Raw genomic sequence first — 18,398 nt, 5'->3', positions numbered from 1 at the left:
GGGGCGCTTCACTGCCACACCAGCCCGGACGAAGGCAGCGGCTGTCGGGCGCTGCGCAGCAAGGCGGTAAGTGCGTGCGGTCCCCGGGGACTGGAACGCTGGAACCGCCTGGCCAGCTGGCCCCGCCTGCGCTGGGCTCCGGCGCGCCTCGGGGAGGCCTTGGCGGGTAGCGCGCGGGCTTAGGCGTGCTGGTAACAAGGGCAGGCCCCCCTCTGCGGGCGCTGGGAGTGCTGGGGGCGCAGGCAGGCTGGGCCGGGGGCGGGCGATGGCCCCGGTGTAGGGGGAGCCGGGCAGGGGCGCGCCCAGGTGGCCCGTGCGGTACAGGGGGGTGCACAGGCCCGGAGTCGCTCCGGCGCACTGCGATGCTGCGGGGAGGGGCTCTAGCCGTGGGGGCCGGCTACTTTGGAGCGCCCGTGGCGCAGCTGGAGGCGGGGAGTGGGGAGGGGAAGCGCCTGGTAAACAAGGGCGTGTCCCAGGACACTTGGGCAGAGGTGGTTCTGGCAGCCCCAAGCTTCTCCCAGCGGAACTCCTGCTTCATCGCGCACGGGTGACCCCGTCACCTGCTCTGATGGGGAGCCCTGATGCGCCCAAGTGGGGTGGGGTTTTGTGGGACAGACTCTTCTGCTCTGGTTCAAAGATGCCCAGAAGGGAACAGGTGACAGAGCGTCTCTCTGCCCGTGAAGGCAAGCATGGCACGCGCCTCTCCGCAGCGGATGCCATGCCAGAGCGGCTGGACCAGGTCGTCTCGGAGCAGGCTGCCCTGGGTGAAGCCTTGGCCTCCCTCTCAGAGGAGCTGCGTAAGCTGGCAAAATGCCTGGAGGAGACGGCCGGCCGGGTGGAAGCCCTGGATACCAAGGTTGTGACCACGCAGAGCTGCGTGGTGAAGCACACAGCTCTGATGAGAGAGCTGGCCCGGGGCAGCCTGGAGACAGAGCGCCGGCTGGAAGAGCTGGAGAACAGGGTGCGGGCCCAGAACGTCAGGGTCATTGGGGTTCCGGCCACTGTGGGGGAGACAGACCTGATCCCCTTCTTGGAAAACCTGGTGCTGACTTACCTGGGCTTAAATGCGAAGGAAGCCCCTATGCGTATAGAAAATGCGTACCGGCTTCCCACGAGGGAAGCGGGCGGCAGTGCCCGGGTGACTGGCACTGTGCTAATGACCCTCTCCGATTTCTGGGCCCGAGAGCGAATTCTGCGGGCAGCACGGGCCTGCCGAGCGACCAAATTCCAAGGCCCCAAGGTCTCCTTCTTCCCTGACCTCAGCCCTGCCACGCACGCCCGGCGGCAGCGCCTTGTGGTGCTCAAGCAAGCGTTTGTGAAGGAGGGGGCTCAGGCCTACGTCCTGTACCCTGCCAAACTAAAGGTCTTGTGCCGGGGACAAACCTATGTCTTCAAGGACTGCGCGTCTGCAGCCCGCCTACTGGATGAGATCAGACAAGGTAGTCGGTAGCGGGTGCAGAGAGCAAGGCTGAGCCTAAATTGAAAGGCCCAGGGCCTGTCTGCTGGTGGGCAGTAAAGATCCTGGGGCACTTCTAGCAAAGCAGTTCAGCATTGAGTGCTGAGTTCCTTAGGGGCATGCTCAATAAGGGGTAGTCGTGTTTGCTCTGTCTGTAATGTGGAGGAGCCACTCAGGTAATTGGGAGCCTCGGATGATTGAGGTATGGCGTGTCCAAGACAGCTGCTTTCTCCCTGCCTAAAGCCTCCCCTGCTTTTGGTTCTCCTGGCTACAGTATTCTTCCTCCTCCGTATTTGTGTGCTTAGATTGTCCACTCTTGGAAGCAAGGACTGTCGCTTTGTTCTGTATTCGTACAACTCTTAGCATGGTGGAGGCCCTTGGCCCCACCATAATACAAATAATAAATGAGTGTTGCTGTGCATCATCAAGCCGCTATTATGTTTCACCCCAGAAGTGGCTGCATGTCAGTGGTGGAGGAAGTGAGCTTCCAGTGTCACTTGTAAAGTGCATTGGGGCCCTCCTGGATCAGATGCGTGTCAGTTACCATCACGTCAGTTACTTGCATCTTGATGACAGGACAGCTTTCAGCTTGAGTCAGGTGATCTGCCATATAGGCTAGTGCCTGTGGGGAGAACCTGTCCCCATTCAAAGGTCTCATTCCCTCTGTGTGTTTGTGCTTCTTTGAAATGCTGCTGACCAAACATCAAAAGCCCTTGAAAGCAAATAGCTCAGAGTATGTGCCCAGCCTCAGGGCTCCCATGCAGCTTGCGTGGCTTGCTGTCTGGACAGGCCTTTGAAAATCTCATCCCTAAGACTTAGCTGCTGCCCACAGGACACAGGGAATAATTGGGGCACCTGGAGGATGCTGGGCCCCTCAGTGCTGTCTGGGAACAATAGAGTACAGCAAGTGGGCCCCTCTGACGTAGAGCAATCACCTGTGGCATTCTTCTCATGCACGCCAAATTAATTATAGAAAGCATCTCCCAAGCAGCAAGTAGGGAGTTGTTTCTCCTTGCAAGCATGTCTTTGCTTGTGAGCCTCCTGCAGAGCCAACTCTGTACGGGTCCTTCAGTCCCCTCTACGCTGTGCAGGGGAGAATTCCCCCAGTGCAGGGCCTGCCAAGGACTCCAGACAGCACTGAACTTCTTAGGGTGTTGTGTGGGGCCCCTCTACGCTGGGTGCAGTGAATGCATTGCCCTGTGTGTCAATGGGGGTGTAATGACTGTGCAGGGAGGGCCGCCCAGCCCAGCATTCTGTTAATTTGCTAGCGGTGGCGGCCCGGAGCTCAAGGCTGGCTGTTCTCTCTGGCCATGCTCTGTCTTGTGATGTGCTGCAACCCAGGGGTTCAGATTTAAAACCTTGCTGTAGAAGGGGCTGGATAGTGCAGGAGATTGAATAATGGGCTGCGGAGTCTCTCCAGGGTACCTGCTCAAACACCGTCTGGGTTGGTGCTTCCTAGCAGGCAGGTTTGTGGATAACTGGCCCCCATGGAGACTGGCCTCTGCTTTCTCCCTTATAGCTGGGTCCCTCACACCGCGGGCTGGGAAGGGGGAAGCTTTCACTGCTGCAGCACCTGTGTTGTGGGTTAAGGGACGCTGCTGTCTAGGGCCATCTGTCATGCCCTGGCACTAAGCCCCCTGTAAGGAGGAGAGCCCCATGCCTGTAGGAGAACAGAGGCTGCCCCTGAAGATGTACCAGGTGACGTGAGTGCGAAGTTTCCTGAATAGTAGAACATGCATCCGGGAGCAGCTCCCTATAGTACCAGCCAGGTGCCTGCAATAGCCATAACTGGGGGGGAGGGCCAGTTGGGGGGCCTTTAGGTGCTACCATTCTCTGGGATCTGGAGGGAGTCTGCCACCCATCTCTTGGGATTTGACCCATGTTTTCTCAGGGCTGTTGCATGCCCTGCAGGTATGTTGGTGGGTGGGACAGAACATTGAGCTGGGAAGGTTCTGGGCGGTTGGGAGTGATGGGTGGGGCAGGGGGCGGTTGTGGGGGCAGCAGGAGGCTGCAGATGGGGAAAAGGCAGCAGGGACAGTAAAGGGGAGGCAGGGGGAGTGCGTGGGAGGAGATCAGTGTCAGGGCCTGCGTGGGGGTGGGGTGGCATAGAAACCACAGACTCTGGGGAGTGAGCAGGCTGTGAAAGCCACTGGGGGGAGGAGTCCTGCCAGTGCCAGGTGGGTCAGGCTGGACCCGTCTCTGCAAGGGGCACCTGTCTGTCAAACTCTTCCTCTGCGCAGCGACCCCCCAGCACTAGCTGGTTCCCAGGGGTAAGTGATTTGGGGCAGGGGAGAGGTACAGTGTGGGCGGTTGTCACTACCTAACACGGTGCAGGTGCTGGGGTCACAGCCCCAGCCCAGGGGGCTTTAGACCAGCCTGCCTCCGTTCAGGCATGACCAGGATGGTGACTAGGAGTGAGAGTGAGGCAGAGAGACCAATGCCAGCTGCTTCCCTGAGCCCTAGACAGGGTAGGACCCGGCCTGAATTGGCCTCTGACCCTGGGCCTGAAGTGTCTTGTCTTAGTGACCGTAGCACTAGTCTTTCTGCGCTCTGCCGCGTTCCCCCAAACGTCTCTTCTGGCCTATGACCATGCATGAGACTTCAGGGGTAAAGGAAGCCCTATCGTCCCCCCCAAAAAAGCTGGGGGCCAGAATCTACCTTGGTTCCTCTCCCCCCCCCCCCCATGGTGCCCTGGTATTTGGGTGGGGAAGGGCGCATTCCTGATTGGGAGGTTGCCCTGGGGGATAATGGTGCCACCTTAGTGTGCATGTGTCGCCCCTGGTCGAGTATCCATCCCTCTTCTCCTTGTTATTGTTGAGCCGTGAGGCCCTTGTTTCCTCTCCCATGGCTGGGCCTTGCTGTGCGTTGCGCTGTCTGAGCCACAGCACGGAGCCGGCGCTCAGCTGTTCACCTTCTCTCTCTGCCTCTTTCAGAACGGCTGACGATGGCTTTGATTCGCAACAGACTGGGGCTGCTGGTCCTTGGGGTTCTTGTCACCTTTGTCCTCTACCTGTTGCTCCCTGCCATCCAGCACGAGAGGTTCACGTCCAGGGCAGGCAGCCACAAGGCCCAGGCCAGGGCTGAGGAGAAGGGCCAGCGAGATGTCAATGTCACCGTCCTAACGGGGACCATTGCAGGGAGCCCGTCCATCTTATTCAGAGAAGGCTTCCTGCTCCAGAGAGCTGGGACTCCCAGCCCCAAAAGGTGGGTTAGTCTTAGAATCATAGAATATCAGGGTTGGAAGGGACCTCAGGAGGTCATCTAGTCCAACCCCCTGCTCAAAGCAGGACCAATTCCCAACTAAATCATCCCAGCCAGGGCTTTGTCAAGCCTGAGCTTTTTTATTAATGGAGATATCCGATCTCCTAGAACTGGAAGGGACCTTGAAAGGTCATTGAGTCCAGCCCCCTGCCTTCACTAGCAGGACCAAGTACTGATTTGGCCCGAGATTCCTAAATGGCCCCCTTAAGAATTGAACTCACAACCCTGGGTTTAGCAGGCCAATACTCAAACCACTGAGCTATCCCTCCCCCTCTTAAAAACCTCTAAGGAAGGAGATTCCACCACTTCCCTAGGTAACCCATTCCAGTGCTTCACCACCCTCCTAGTGAAAAAGTTTTTTCCTAATATCCAACCTGTTAGGGGGCTTATTCCTTCACCCTCTCACTTCCCTGGTCCTTCTCGCATGAACAGAGAGCAACAATACCCAAAGTCCAAAGGTGCAGACAATTCAATGTTTATTGGGGTGAACTTCCAGCAAGCATGATTCCAGTTTCCTTCCTTAGTGTCCCCTTTCCCAGCTCTGATACCACAGAGCCTTGCCTGTGTCCCTGTTCCCATTTCCTCCCCCTTAGCAAAACATGATTCCAATTCCCCCACCCTCACTCCCTGTTCCTATTCTCCCCCCCCCCACTTCCTGACTGACTGCAGACTATATAGTAAAACTTGAGTTCTGCTTAGCTATACCTTAACCAATCATTTTACTGAAATTTTACTAACCAATCCTAACATACTGTAACATGGTTATTTAACCAATTATATCCCACCACCTTAATTGGTCTACACCCAACAAAATTAATTATACAGCAGACAGAAACAATCACAGAACCAGACAGAGATTATACAGACAAACAATAGGGAAGTGGAGACTACAGTGATAGAACAATACAGAAATGAGGATTTCACATCCCAGCTATTGATAAGTGAGTTCTTGCCAGACAGGATGCTATCAAACTAAGTTTCCTTTTACATCTTCTAGGCCCTTCCCTTTCTCTGGAGGTGATAGGAATATCAGGACAGGATTGTATTCCTAACAGCCCAATAGCACCTTATTTCAATGTGACTAGTTTGGAATGTGAGGATGTGACCGTTCACTTCCCAGTTTATGGCTGGCCTCTGCTGCTTAGCCGAAGGCCTTAGCCTAAGAACCAGGCCTCAGACTTGAACAGTACGAGAAGGCCCTTACACTGGCAGACAGTGATTTTGATTCTTTCTTTTATACCTCTATAACTAGCTAAGTGATAAGAATACACCTAAATTCTTAAAGTATAGGCCTTTGCAGGCAGGCCTGAATATCTATATCCTAACACAACCTAAACTTCCCCCACTGCAACTTGAGACCATTACTCCTTGTTCTGTCTTCTGGCCACCAGAGCTGGAGTCAGCACCGTGGGTCACCCTAAGCAGTCTGTATCCTAGATCAGCTGTTCCGGACTCTGTGCTCTTATCCGAGCTCCTAGGATGAGCAGGGTCTGGCTCACCTGGTACGGGAGTGGGAGACTCCCAAGGAAAACGTGGGGCGGGTGATTCAGTAGCTGGTGCTACTCTCTGTAAGTCAGCTCTGTATGGTGTTGGGATGGGGGTGAGCTGTGCTCCTGGGGGAGCCCATAATGCCCAGTTCCTGACCACTTGTAGTCACTATATATCCTTTGCCACTCCTTGCAAGACTAGGGGTTTTAGCCCATGTGCCCATCCCAAATCTTAACTACTCTTAAATGGCCGTCCAGTTGAAACCGCGGGGCTGGTGTTTGTTCATTTCCTGTGCTACACAGTTTGGTGAGCTCTGAAACAGCTGCTGCGTTCCACCCCAGAGGTGGCTGCACTTCTCCGTTGCGGGAAATGACTCCCCTATGTGTTCAGCAGGGATCAGTCAAATCTGAATGTGGAGCAGCTGATCCAGAGGCCACCATGGATCTGAGTAGATAATGATGACAAACAAAACGTAGCATCTATCATCCTAACAGCCCCAAGCTCTCCTGCTGGTAAACTAGCACAGAAACAGCCTCCCCTGCCCCAGCCACAGCAGGGTGGGTCCCGCTTCCCTCCTGGAGGGTGCCCCTCTACCTGCTGTCATGTCCTCTGCAGGCTGGAGGTGGTTTTTCTGCATGGCCAGGCTTTCACTTCCAAGACCTGGGAAGACCTGGGGACGCTGACCCTGCTCTCAGAGGAAGGATATCGCTCCATTGCTATCGACCTGCCCGGTAGGAATATGCAACCCATGTATCCAAGTTAATTTCTGCCTGCAGCTATAGCCCCCGTCTCCCTCTGCCCGCCAGCCAGCTGGCACGTGCCAAAGTGACTGTACAGCTCCATGCCTCTTTAAGTGGTCAGTTCCAGGGAGTCGCAGGTCTAGTGATGTTCACTACATAGACCATGCTTGTGCCCCCGGATCTGTTCCTCCCCCAGGGTGCTGCCCGTATGCACTGGGCAGAAGGCTTCGGCAGGGATTTTGGTTTTGCGACACTGTTCCACATTGCCCTGGAGATGTGGCAAGACTAGCATATGTGAGTCCTGCTGGCATCCAAACCCAGCACGTCTGCTAATTAGCATGCATGTCCCACAAGAAATCTCTATTGCATTGGCTCTTCACTGGGGTGGGGAAAAGGTTTAGGATGGTGAAACCTTCCTACTGCTAGGGGCTCTAGCTCCCCATGCAGACGCCTTCGCCTGGGCCTTTGGGGCACGCTAACCCCTCCTCCTCCTCCGCAGGCTACGGCAACTCCCCGCCTTCCGATGCCGTCTCCACGGAGCAGGGCCGCGTCGCCTTCCTGCAGCATGTGCTGAAGGAGCTGGGGATCCAGAGGCCCGTTCTGATCAGCCCGTCCATGAGTGGCCGCTATTCCGTCCCCTTCGTCCTGGTGCACGGGGCACAGCTGAAGGGCTTTGTGCCCATTGCACCTGTGGGGACCCAGGACTACACGGCCCAGCAGTACCAGCAGGTCCAGGTACGTCAGGGAAGGGGAAGCGTCTGGCTCTGGGGCGTCTGGAGCTGGTCCCTAGAGCAGAGGCTTCTCAGCTGGTCGGTGGGAAGGAAAGGGGGTGGGGAGGGTAATCAGGGCCTGACTCACAGAGGAACTTGTCCAGCTTTGTGACTGCAGCCCTGAGCTTCTCCAGTCACTGCAGCAACGGCTTGTTGGCTCAGCTGGCTGCAGTACAGCTCCCCTGCTCAGCTACAGGCTTCTCTGGGGCTAGGAGGCTGTGTGTGTATGTGGGGGGAGGGGGACGTTGAGGAGGCTGTGGGCCCCGCTCCCTGGGGCGCTGTGTGTGGGAGAGGCAGCCCCATGCTCTCTGGGGCTGGGGAGCATGGTCCCAGGCTCCCTGAGGCTCTGGGTTGGGGGTTTGGGCCCCAGGCTCCCAGGGGGCCCTGGGCTGCACTCTGCCTGGACACGTCTGCCCTGTCTCAGGGCTACACTGCTCTCCAGGTCACTTGAGTCCCTCGTGCCATACTCTTGGGGCAGCGCAGGCGGGTGGGGGTCTGTAGCCCGTCTCCCGCTGCTGGGGGGTGGCGAAGGTCTGACGGCTGAAGTTCTTCCCATCTCTCTGCAGACGCCGACTCTGATCGTCTATGGTGAGCGCGACACCAGCCTGGGTGCTCAGTCCCTGCAGAGCCTGCGGCAGCTCCCAAAGCACAAGGCGGTGGCACTGCCTGATGCTGGCCACGCCTGCTACCTGGAGAAGCCTCGCGAGTTCCACGAGGCGCTGCTAGCCTTCCTGGGCGAGCTGCAGTGAACATGGACCCTCCTGGGGCCGGAGCCTGGCTGCGCTGAGCCTTGGCTGCGTGGCTGGGATGCTGACTCTCTGACCCCGTCGTTAAGGGCTGTGGGACTTGTCCGGGGGTGGGGAGTTCTCACCACTGCCACCCTCCTGGCTGTCTGATCCCGCGGCGAGTTGGGCTGGAGGGGGTGTGGGAGCCAGGGGCTTGGCAAGGGACTTGTTCGATGTCGTCAGCCTCTGCAGGGGGATTTGCCAGATGCCGGGATTCTGCCTGCTTAGGGGCATGATTCTGCCATGCGTGTTGGGAGGTAACCAGCCCCCTGCCAGCTTCTGGCTGTGCTCTCCTGTTGCACAGTCCTCGTGTTTGTTGCTTTCTCGTCCCCCTGCCTTGCCTCTCTGCAAGGAGCCCTCGCTAGGGCCCTAGACCGTTGCTGCTGAATGATGGGCTGGTGTGTTCGCCTGAGGGATGGGGCACAGGCCAGGCTACCATGTGGGGCTTGTTCCAAAGAGCGTTGCTGTAGAGTAGCTGAGCATCTCGCTTGGCAGGGGCTGGGGTGCGGCGGGGCTTGGTCCCCACCAATGGGTCCGATGGGTTAGCGGTTGTGTCCGGTGGTTGTTTGTAGGGAGTGTTAAATGGGCCCTTTGCCCGCGAAGCAAGGGCTGTTGGCGTGTTACCGGAGGGTGATTGATTTAACTCCTGGGTGGGTAAGCTGCTCTGACCAGGCCCAGGGGAGGGGTCTCTATGGAGGAGTCTGTTACGAGGCCAATAAACCATTTGTACGGTGCTCACTGGGCGTCTGTCTCTGGTGAGGCCATGCCGGGCTGTCTGTGTTGGCCCACCTCCCATGGGCAGTGAGTAACTCCTGCACCTGGAGCTGGGGCTTCGAGGGAGGATGCTGGCTCCTAACTACCGTGTGCCCTCGGTGCCACACCAGAGCTTTGTGTCCGTAGCTGCTTCCCTGCATGCAGAGGCAGCCAGCTGGCTGCATGCAGAGTGGCCTCGGGCGCTCTCAGCTCCGCCTGTCCCCTGCCTCTCCTGTAGGACAGGTTCCAGAGCAGCCAAGGGGGCGCTGGCTGCTTGAGCCCATCCTGCAGTAGATGAGCAGAGAGCTGTCCTGCGTGCAGCTTCACGGGCGACGGAGCTGTTGCTGCTGGGTGGGGCGGTGGGAGCTTGGCTCTCTGGGACAGGGACTGTCTTATCCGTGCAGTGCCTAGTCCAATAGGCCCTGATCCTTCAGGGGGGTCCCTACTAGCAGTGGGGGACCAATGGCAGCGGTGCACTTGCTGTCTGCACTCGCGAACTCCGTGGCCCAAAGTATGTCTCTGCTGGCTCTAACCATGGAATGGCTCCCTAGTCCATGACTGCAGGTCCCCCTTTTCTCTGTTCTCGGGGGCTCGTGGCCTCAGTTGAGTGTTACTGCTCCAGAACTTGTTGCAGAACTTCCCTGAACAAACGCAGCCCGTCCAGCGCTGGAACCGCTACCACAGCAAGTCCTGGGCCAGCCCCCAAGCTGGTGTCCGTCACTGCAGCTCAGGCTTTGGTGGTGAGGGGCTAATTGCCACCTGGTGTTTCTGAACTAGAATGATTCCGGTCTTGTTGCCAAGCCTCCCCTGGTGCCCTGTCCTGCCCACTACATTCTGTCTGGTTCTGCTAACGTGCAACTCTGCCACTCCAGGAATTAGCCTCTCTGCAGATACTCCAAAGAGCCGGCTAAGAAATCATTTCCCATCCGCTGGAGCTGACCTTACTGCTCCCCCTCCCTGTTGAATGGAAAGGACAAGTTGTTACCTGGTGAACCCAGCCTCCAGTGGGGAGCTGAGCAGACCGATTCATCCCGTGTGTGCTATGTTCTGCCCCAGACCTGGCTGCATTTCAAGAGGTGAATCTGGCTAAGTCTTATACCATGTCTTCTGAGATGAATCCTGCTTGGGACCCTTCAGGGTGGTTCTAACTAGCTGTGAGAGGAAGCGCTGTAGGGTGGCTCTAACGAGCCGTGAGAAGAAGTGCTGTGGGGTAAGTTCCTGCCCCACGGTCCCCAGCAAAGTGGGAGCAGTAGTTCTGAAGGGAAGCCCTTGCTCGTCTACTAGGAGCCCTGCTCCTCTCCCAAGTGTACAGGCACACAGCCACTTTTCTTAGGTTGATACTAAGGGGGACTCCCTTGGCCGCTGTCCATGGATCAGCCAGGCGGGGTTGCTGTGCAGCTATGATAGTGGTGGCCTTCATGCCAGATATCCCCCAAAATGCACTGTATAGATACTCCCCCACGTTGCATGCACGGCTTGGCGTCTGGCAACTGCTCAGCAAGGTTGTGCAGCAGCAGGGCGGCCCGGCAGTCAGAGCGCAGTTAAATTCAGCAGGACGTGGGCCATGATGGTGGATTTCCAGGCAGTGAGGTGTAAATCAGTCTGGGATGGATCTTGGCAGTGGCACATTGCAGCTATGGGTGTTCTGCATTCCCCAAGTGTTCCTGTTGGGCTGGCAGCTACAGTGAGACTGCACTGATATCCATGCTGCCTTCGGGGCAGGGTCTGGGGTCACTGAGGGGGTGAGGAGTTGTCTGAACAGTTACAATGCATAGTGAGCCACCTGTAATGCTTCCCACCCCCAAAGCTCTGTACACCCAGTACCCACTGACCTCCCTATGCTGCCAGGGGCAGGGAAGAGCATTAACCCTGATTGATGGGGAAACTGAGGCAGGCTGAGACATGACTTGCTCAAGACTGGAGAGGGGAGCGGGTGTTGGATCAAGGATCAGAACTCAGGATCTGGCTGCCAGTCCTGTGCTTGGACTGCTCACATGGGCCTCTCCACTGAAGCTAAGGTGCCCCCTGGATGGGGCTTTTGGTTTGGCCTAGCCTCCCTGGGCTGCTGCCAAGGGGAACACAGAAAAGAGGAGCTAAAGACAAGGGGATGGGGACACTCTCTGCCTGGGCTAACTGGCCTGGGTTGGGGCTGATCAGGGAAGGGGGGGTCAGAAAAGGGGTTGTTGAATGAACAGCTGGAGAGCTGAAGCGAGCTCATGAGATGCACCGGAGAGGGCATGGCTGGGTGGGAAGGAAAGGAATTTTATAAACTGGGTGGATTCTCATAAAGGGGATGATGAGTGAGCTAGCTAGCTCAGGAGAGAAGGGAAAACCTCTGCAGGCCCTCTGGGCAGAGAGGGAGCAAGGCGGGCCAGGTAGGAGCCCTATTCGCGGTTAGGGAGAGACCATGGGTACGGAGGCCTGGTGTCCTCTTCTCAGGGCCGGCTCTAACTTTTTTGCCGCCCCAGGCAAAAAAGAAGAGCGCCGCCCCGCCGTAACACCCCCCCCCCGAGCGCCGGGCCGCCCAACCCCCCACCCGAGCGCCTCGCCTCGCCGGCCAACCCCCCACCCAGCGCCGCGCCGCCCAAACCCCTGCCCCCCCCCCCCAGCGCTGCGCCACCGAAACAAAAAAAAACCCCTCAAGCGCCGCCCCGCGAACAAAAACAAAAACACCGCAAGCGCCCCCTGCCACCCCAACATTGGCTGCCCCTTATAAGGTGCTGCCCCAAGCACGTGCTTGGTCGGCTGGTGCCTGGAGCCGGCCCTGCCTCTTCTGAGAGGAGTTTGAAGGCCTATGGGCTGGAATCCTGGCCAAAGGACAGAGGACAGCCAGAAGCAGGAGTGAGCTCCTAAACCTACAGGTGGGGGGTGAGCTGTTTCGTGTTTGACTGACTGACCCAGGTGAGGAGGCGGGGGCTGCAGTAAACCCCCAGCTGAAGGCTGCAGACTGTCGTTTCATTATCTGTGTTTAATGCTGCCAATGGGGATTATGGAGGACACTGATGCCCCAGAAGGGGCATGAATCCAGAGGGATCGGGCTGGAGGGACAGGTGCCCAACAAAGCAAGACAAAGGACAATACCACAAGGGGACGCTGCAGTGAGGTGAGCCCCGGCTGTGTCACAAGGGGGTGCTCTGGGAGGGAGAGGCCCATTACATCCTCACAAACTGACCCCCAGCGGTAGCCTGCCCTCTCACCCTGCCATGGGCAACAAAGACCGCATCAGCCCTTCTCTCATGAGGTCCCTTAGTCCTTCCTCAGCTCTCTGGCTTAGTTTAAGCATGAGGCCTGGAGGCAGGACACCTGGGTTCTTTTCCTGCCTCTCTCACTGATGTGCTACGTTACCTCGGCCAAGTCACGCCAGCTCCCATGTTTCAACTCTTGTGCCTCAAATGAGGCACTTAAAGGTAGATAAAGGCAAGGATGTAGGAATGGTCTGATTTTTCCGAGGGGCTGCTCCCACTCCAATGCAGTCACTAGTGCTGAGGGCTAGCGGCCCTGCTGGAAAGCAGGCCATTGCCATTTATGTAACTGTATTTGGAAAGTGTTGGTGCCTCTGCATCTCCGTGCCTCAGTTTCCCTGTCTGTACAATCTGGCTGATGATATTGACATGCCCCAGAGAGTGGCTGGGAGGTTTGTCCCTTTGAATTCCTCAGCTGGAAGGGGCCAAGGGAGGGTCAGGGGAACGGTATCCTCTGTCTAGGGTGCTACAGGTTCATCCCAAGCAATTCAGAACCAGCAAAGATCCCCCTTCCCTACCCCCACACCATTCCAGTTCTCTGCCCTGGGTTTGCAGGAGGGCAGGAAGTGACCCTGGAAGAGGAAAGTAATCAGAAGAGAGGGACCAGAGCTGGAATGGCAGGACCCAGCTCTTACCTACTCCTGTTGAGGGTGGGGGGGGGAGGTGGGGGGAGTTTCTGGTCCCATCTCCGCTCAAAATAATCTTCAAAGGGCTAGTTGAGCAATAAGTCCATAGGTAACTAGGGCAGCCATGTGGGCCCTGGGCTGTGCAAAGTTCAGGGTTCGCTCGCCCCTTTCCCATGCAGCTGGTTAAACTTTGTTGATCATCACGCGCTGGTGGGAGTGACCCGGCTGGGTCATTCACCAGGGGGCCTTGTGCCTTACAGGGCCTGGGCTGAGTGCTGGGCAGTGGCTGCATTTTGTGGGATGCAGGGTGGGTCGAGCATATGACCAGTCTTCCCTCTGGAAGGGAATGTGGCTTTTGCTGGTAGTAAGGCCAGGTAATGCCCGGCCACAGGGAGAAGGAAACTAGAACCTATCGGGGTCCCTTGTTTTCCCCCAGCCCATGGGAAGTTAGTGAGATTGTGTCTCCTCACTCTGTCCCAGAGCAGTCCCAGGACTCTCACTCAGCACCATCTACTGAGGACCTGCCTCCTGTGTGTTCCCTGTGTCCCACCACTAATAACTGGACCATTCAACATGACCGACCTAGTGCCTGCCCCTTATAACAATAGAGAGACTCGAGGGAAACCTTCCCCAACTTGGCTCAGACACCGGAGCCCTGGGGCACCGGGTGTACTATGTGCTGTAGCACAGCACTGACTGCAGCCAGGAAGCCCTTCTCAAGTTATTTTACCAACCCTCCAAGCCAGATGAGTTTTACAAATCTGAGGAACTGTCACAGATTGAAGTATCACTAGAGGAGGTTTTGGAATTAATTGATAAACTCAACATTAACAAGTCACCGGGACCAGATGGCATTCACCCAAGAGTTCTGAAAGAACTCAAATGTGAAGTTGCGGAACTATTAACTAAGGTTTGTAACCTGTCCTTTAAATCGGCTTCGGTACCCAATGACTGGAAGTTAGCTAATGTAACGCCAATATTTAAAAAGGGCTCTAGGGGTGATCCCGGCAATTACAGACCGGTAAGTCTAACGTCGGTACCGGGCAAATTAGTTGAAACAATAGTAAAGAACAAAATTGTCAGACACATAGAAAAACATAAACTCTTGAGCAATAGTCAACATGGTTTCTGTAAAGGGAAATCGTGTCTTACTAATCTATTAGAGTTCTTTGAAGGGGTCAACAAACATGTGGACAAGGGGGATCCGGTGGACATAGTGTACTTAGATTTCCAGAAAGCCTTTGACAAGGTCCCTCACCAAAGGCTCTTACGTAAATTAAGCTGTCATGGGATAAAAGGGAAGGTCCTTTCATGGATTGAGAACTGGTTAAAGGACAGGGAACAAAGGGTAGGAATTAATGGTAAATTCTCAGAATGGAGAGGGGTAACTAGTGGTGTTCCCCAAGGGTCAGTCCTAGGACCTATCCTATTCAATTTATTCATAAATGATCTGGAGAAAGGGGTAAACAGTGAGGTGGCAAAGTTTGCAGATGATACTAAACTACTCAAGATAGTTAAGACCAAAGCAGATTGTGAAGAACTTCAAAAAGATCTCACAAAACTAAGTGATTGGGCAACAAAATGGCAAATGAAATTTAATGTGGATAAATGTAAAGTAATGCACATTGGAAAAAATAACCCCAACTATACATACAACATGATGGGGGCTAATTTAGCTACAACGAGTCAGGAAAAAGATCTTGGCATCATCGTGGATAGTTCTCTAAAGATGTCCACGCAGTGTGCAGAGGCGGTCAAAAAAGCAAACAGGATGTTAGGAATCATTAAAAAGGGGATAGAGAATAAGACTGAGAATATATTATTGCCCTTATATAAATCCATGGTTCGCCCACATCTCGAATACTGTGTACAGATGTGGTCTCCTCACCTCAAAAAAGATATTCTAGCACTAGAAAAGGTTCAGAAAAGAGCAACTAAAATGATTAAGGGTTTAGAGAGGGTCCCATATGAGGAAAGATTAAAGAGGCTAGGACTCTTCAGTTTGGAAAAGAGAAGACTAAGGGGGGACATGATAGAGGTATATAAAATCATGAGTGATGTTGAGAAAGTGGATAAGGAAAAGTTATTTACTTATTCCCATAATACAAGAACTAGGGGTCACCAAATGAAATTAATAGGCAGCAGGTTTAAAACAAATAAAAGGAAGTTCTTCTTCACGCAGCGCACAGTCAACTTGTGGAACTCCTTACCTGAGGAGGTTGTGAAGGCTAGGACTATAACAATGTTTAAAAGGGGACTGGATAAATTCATGGTGGCTAAGTCCATAAATGGCTATTAGCCAGGATGGGTAAGAATGGTGTCCCTAGCCTCTGTTCGTCAGAGGATGGAGATGGATGGCAGGAGAGAGATCACTTGATCATTGCCTGTTAGGTTCACTCCCTCTGGGGCACCTGGCATTGGCCACTGTCGGTAGACAGATACTGGGCTAGATGGACCTTTGGTCTGACCCAGTACGGCCTTTCTTATGTTCTTATGTTCTTATGTTACCCCAGGGCACAACAGGAAAGATGGTCTCCTGAGCTCAGCAAATGCTCGGTGGCTATCTGTGTTAGCAGCCTCTTCTGGGGTGATTACTGATGCTTTGTACAGCAGCACTTATGGATTGGGGTAGGTACCATCCAATCCTGTAATAACAAACCAGTCCCTGTTCTGACGAACTCCCACATTTGGTTAATGACAAGACACAATCAGTGGATAAAAGGATTGAGGGGGAAGAAGGATGAGATGAGCCTGTTCTTGGAGTAAAATTGCCATTAGTCTATACATCAGGCATACAGGAGTGCTACAAAATGGATAAACCATAGGGCATCATTAAATCCCGCTGCCTTGCAAACCAAAAAGAATGGGGAATCAGACCGGAAGTTGATCTCAGCCACAACATATCCATCAGTGACCTACCACCTCTGTAGGAGCATTCCCTTCTATGAACATGCACGGATAAAATGCTGGCTGGTGATGAGCTGGTTAAACCATCATCTGTGTCAGGACTTAGCCCTGCTAAAAATTGACTGCACTATGTGGGCCCTACCTGGAAAAGTCAGATTTCAGAGGAAGCTGCCACATAACCAAAACAAACTAACGGTTTATGTTGGAGACCCTAAAAGTGAACATGCTCTAAATTATACGTACCTGAGGTCTCATAATACATGCATCAGGGAGCATTAGGCTGGCTGGAAAAGCATTATGAGATCAGCTGTGCCTTAAAAAAACCACTGTATATCTACAGCTCTCTGCTCAAACTAGCTGTCGGTCGAAAACTCGTAGAATTCAACCCATTCTACTAAACAGGAGCAAAGTCTGGGGGCTAGGGTGACCAGACAGCAAGTGTGAAAAATCAGGACGGGGGGTGGGGAGTAATTGGAGCCTATATAAGAAAAAGACCCAAAAATCGGGACTGTCCCTATAAAATTGGGACATCTGGTCACCCTACTGGGGCCCAGCGTTACTAGCTAGTTACAAGAATTGTGATAAAACCCCAAGAGAGACTTGACTTGTGCAATTCAACCAACAGCTATTCCAGGCACAGGAACTGTAGCAATAATGTCTGCAGAATAGAAATGGGTCAATTGCCTCTCCCTAAATTATGGTGTTTCAACCAAACCAGCCCTCTTCAGCTCGAAGCCCTAAAGGATGAAGACCTAAGTCCAGATGATGACAATACACTCCCATGTGTCATCCCTTCCGGGTCTCAGCAATGCTACTGTCCCAATCTGTGCAGCAAACAACCTAACCCCAACCCAAAGGCCTGGCCATTTTCAGATCAAGACTGGAGGTTTTTCCAAAAAATAGGGTCCAGTTCAATCCAGAATTATTTTGGGGAAGTTCTATGGCCCGTTTCAGACAGGTGGTCAGATCAGATGACTGGCCTTGGAATCTATGAAAAACCTTATCACATGACTCCAGGAGCTGGGGCCTTAAGAAAGACACCAAATATCACAAGACTTGCACTAAAATCACAAGCGACAACGCAGTTCCCACCTACCCCAGCACAGCTGTCAAGTTTTGTGCAACTCCACATGCTACTCCTGCCACTGCTTTGGTGCAGATTGTCTTGACCATTAGCAGACATATATGGTTAGATGCACATTCGCTCATTACATAATTTGTATAAAATGTCACACCAAGTACTGTGGTCTTTGGCTCTAGCTGTGCTAGGAAAGTGTTAACCATGGATTCCCCACCCTGCTGCCTGGTGCATTCTCAACTGGGGATGAAAACTATTCAGCTGCTAAGGTAGATGGAGCTAAACCGTTTCATCACCCATTCCTGAGGGTACAGCTCTACCACCGGTACCATGTTGTCAGCCATGGGTCATTTCCTAGTGTAGACAGGGATATAGGCGTGGAAAGTGGGGCCACATGGAACAGTTTTGCCTTGATTTGCAAATGTGCAATTTGCTTTTCTAAGTCTGGTGCCCCAGTAATTCAGCTGTTCTCAGTGTGCCCAACCTCCTTTGCTGTGTGGAGTTCATGAGCAGGGGAAAGTAGCGAGATCTGTAAAAAATTGATGAATGAGATTTTAAATGTCTCATGGAATCAAGTCTCGGAGTGTTTCTAGGGTGAGAAGCTGACGCATTAAATAGATGATGCAGCTCCTTGTTGCAATGAGGATTGTGTTGAGTGTGAGGTTTGGTTTCGGTTCCTTAAAGGGACCTAGGCCCCAATCCTGCAAACTCTTAAGTGTGCGAATAACTTTACTCCTCCCAGTAGTCCCATGGGAGTGTTTGCAAGACCTGGCCCAATATTCCATCTGGATTAGGCCCGACATTGCATAATAATTATTTTTAAAAGGTCTGACAAAGCCTCACGTTAACGGACATGCATTCATGATTTTTTTTTAAATCAAAATTTGATTTAGGTGAAAAAAATCATTGACACCTCTTGTGATTTGATTTAAAGTCCCAGGTCCTGGAGTCAGATGATTATCTGAGCATCTCAGTTTTCATTAAAAAAAAAAAAAAAAGTTTGCAAATGTGACCTGAGCGCACCCTGAAAGCTCAAAACACCAGCAGACAAATAAAAAAACCACCCACATGTGTTGTTTTAAAAATACATCTTATTTTTTTCAACCAATCACATGGGTGTTCTGCTGGACTCCTGATTTTTTAATGTTTTTGGTTGGCAATATTGTGTAATCCTTCCCCCAGAGATTGCAACAATGTAGGAGGGGCCAGGAGAATCTGAAAGTGAAACTAGAGTGAAACTAACAAATAGTTAAACTGACGGGGAGCAACTAAAGGTTCTTACATGGTGAAAG

General features: G+C 53.7%; 1 protein-coding gene across 2 annotated transcripts; it reads left to right on the top strand.

Annotated features, from left to right (window-relative positions):
- ABHD14A (abhydrolase domain containing 14A) lies at positions 1-9,233 on the top strand. 2 transcript variants are annotated; one of them, XM_065407562.1, is made up of 5 exons: positions 1-66; positions 4,390-4,660; positions 6,821-6,936; positions 7,445-7,680; positions 8,282-9,233. In XM_065407562.1, the coding sequence occupies exons 2-5, from the start codon at positions 4,401-4,403 to the stop codon at positions 8,462-8,464; spliced, it is 795 nt and encodes a 264-aa protein (XP_065263634.1). In that variant the 5' UTR covers positions 1-66; positions 4,390-4,400; the 3' UTR covers positions 8,465-9,233. The 2 variants fall into 2 exon arrangements, with proteins under 2 accessions (XP_065263634.1, XP_065263633.1); XM_065407561.1 differs by lacking the exon at positions 1-66 and adding an exon at positions 1,082-1,439.
- The last annotated feature ends 9,165 nt before the right edge of the window (positions 9,234-18,398 follow it).

The sequence above is a fragment of the Emys orbicularis genome, chromosome 7, assembly GCF_028017835.1.
Source record: "Emys orbicularis isolate rEmyOrb1 chromosome 7, rEmyOrb1.hap1, whole genome shotgun sequence".
Lineage (NCBI taxonomy): Eukaryota > Metazoa > Chordata > Testudines > Emydidae > Emys > Emys orbicularis.
Note: the sequence above shows the minus strand (reverse complement) of the source record. Positions and strands in the feature narration are given on the sequence as shown.

Bases quoted from the DNA above. Each gene is read 5' to 3' on its own strand.
- ABHD14A (XM_065407561.1), top strand. From the start codon at position 1,082: ATGCGTATAGAAAATGCGTACCGGCTTCCCACGAGGGAAGCGGGCGGC. The intron at 1,440-4,389 runs GTAGTCGGTAGC...TGCCTCTTTCAG, and splicing joins ACTGGATGAGATCAGACAAG to AACGGCTGACGATGGCTTTG. The intron at 6,937-7,444 runs GTAGGAATATGC...CCTCCTCCGCAG, and splicing joins CATTGCTATCGACCTGCCCG to GCTACGGCAACTCCCCGCCT.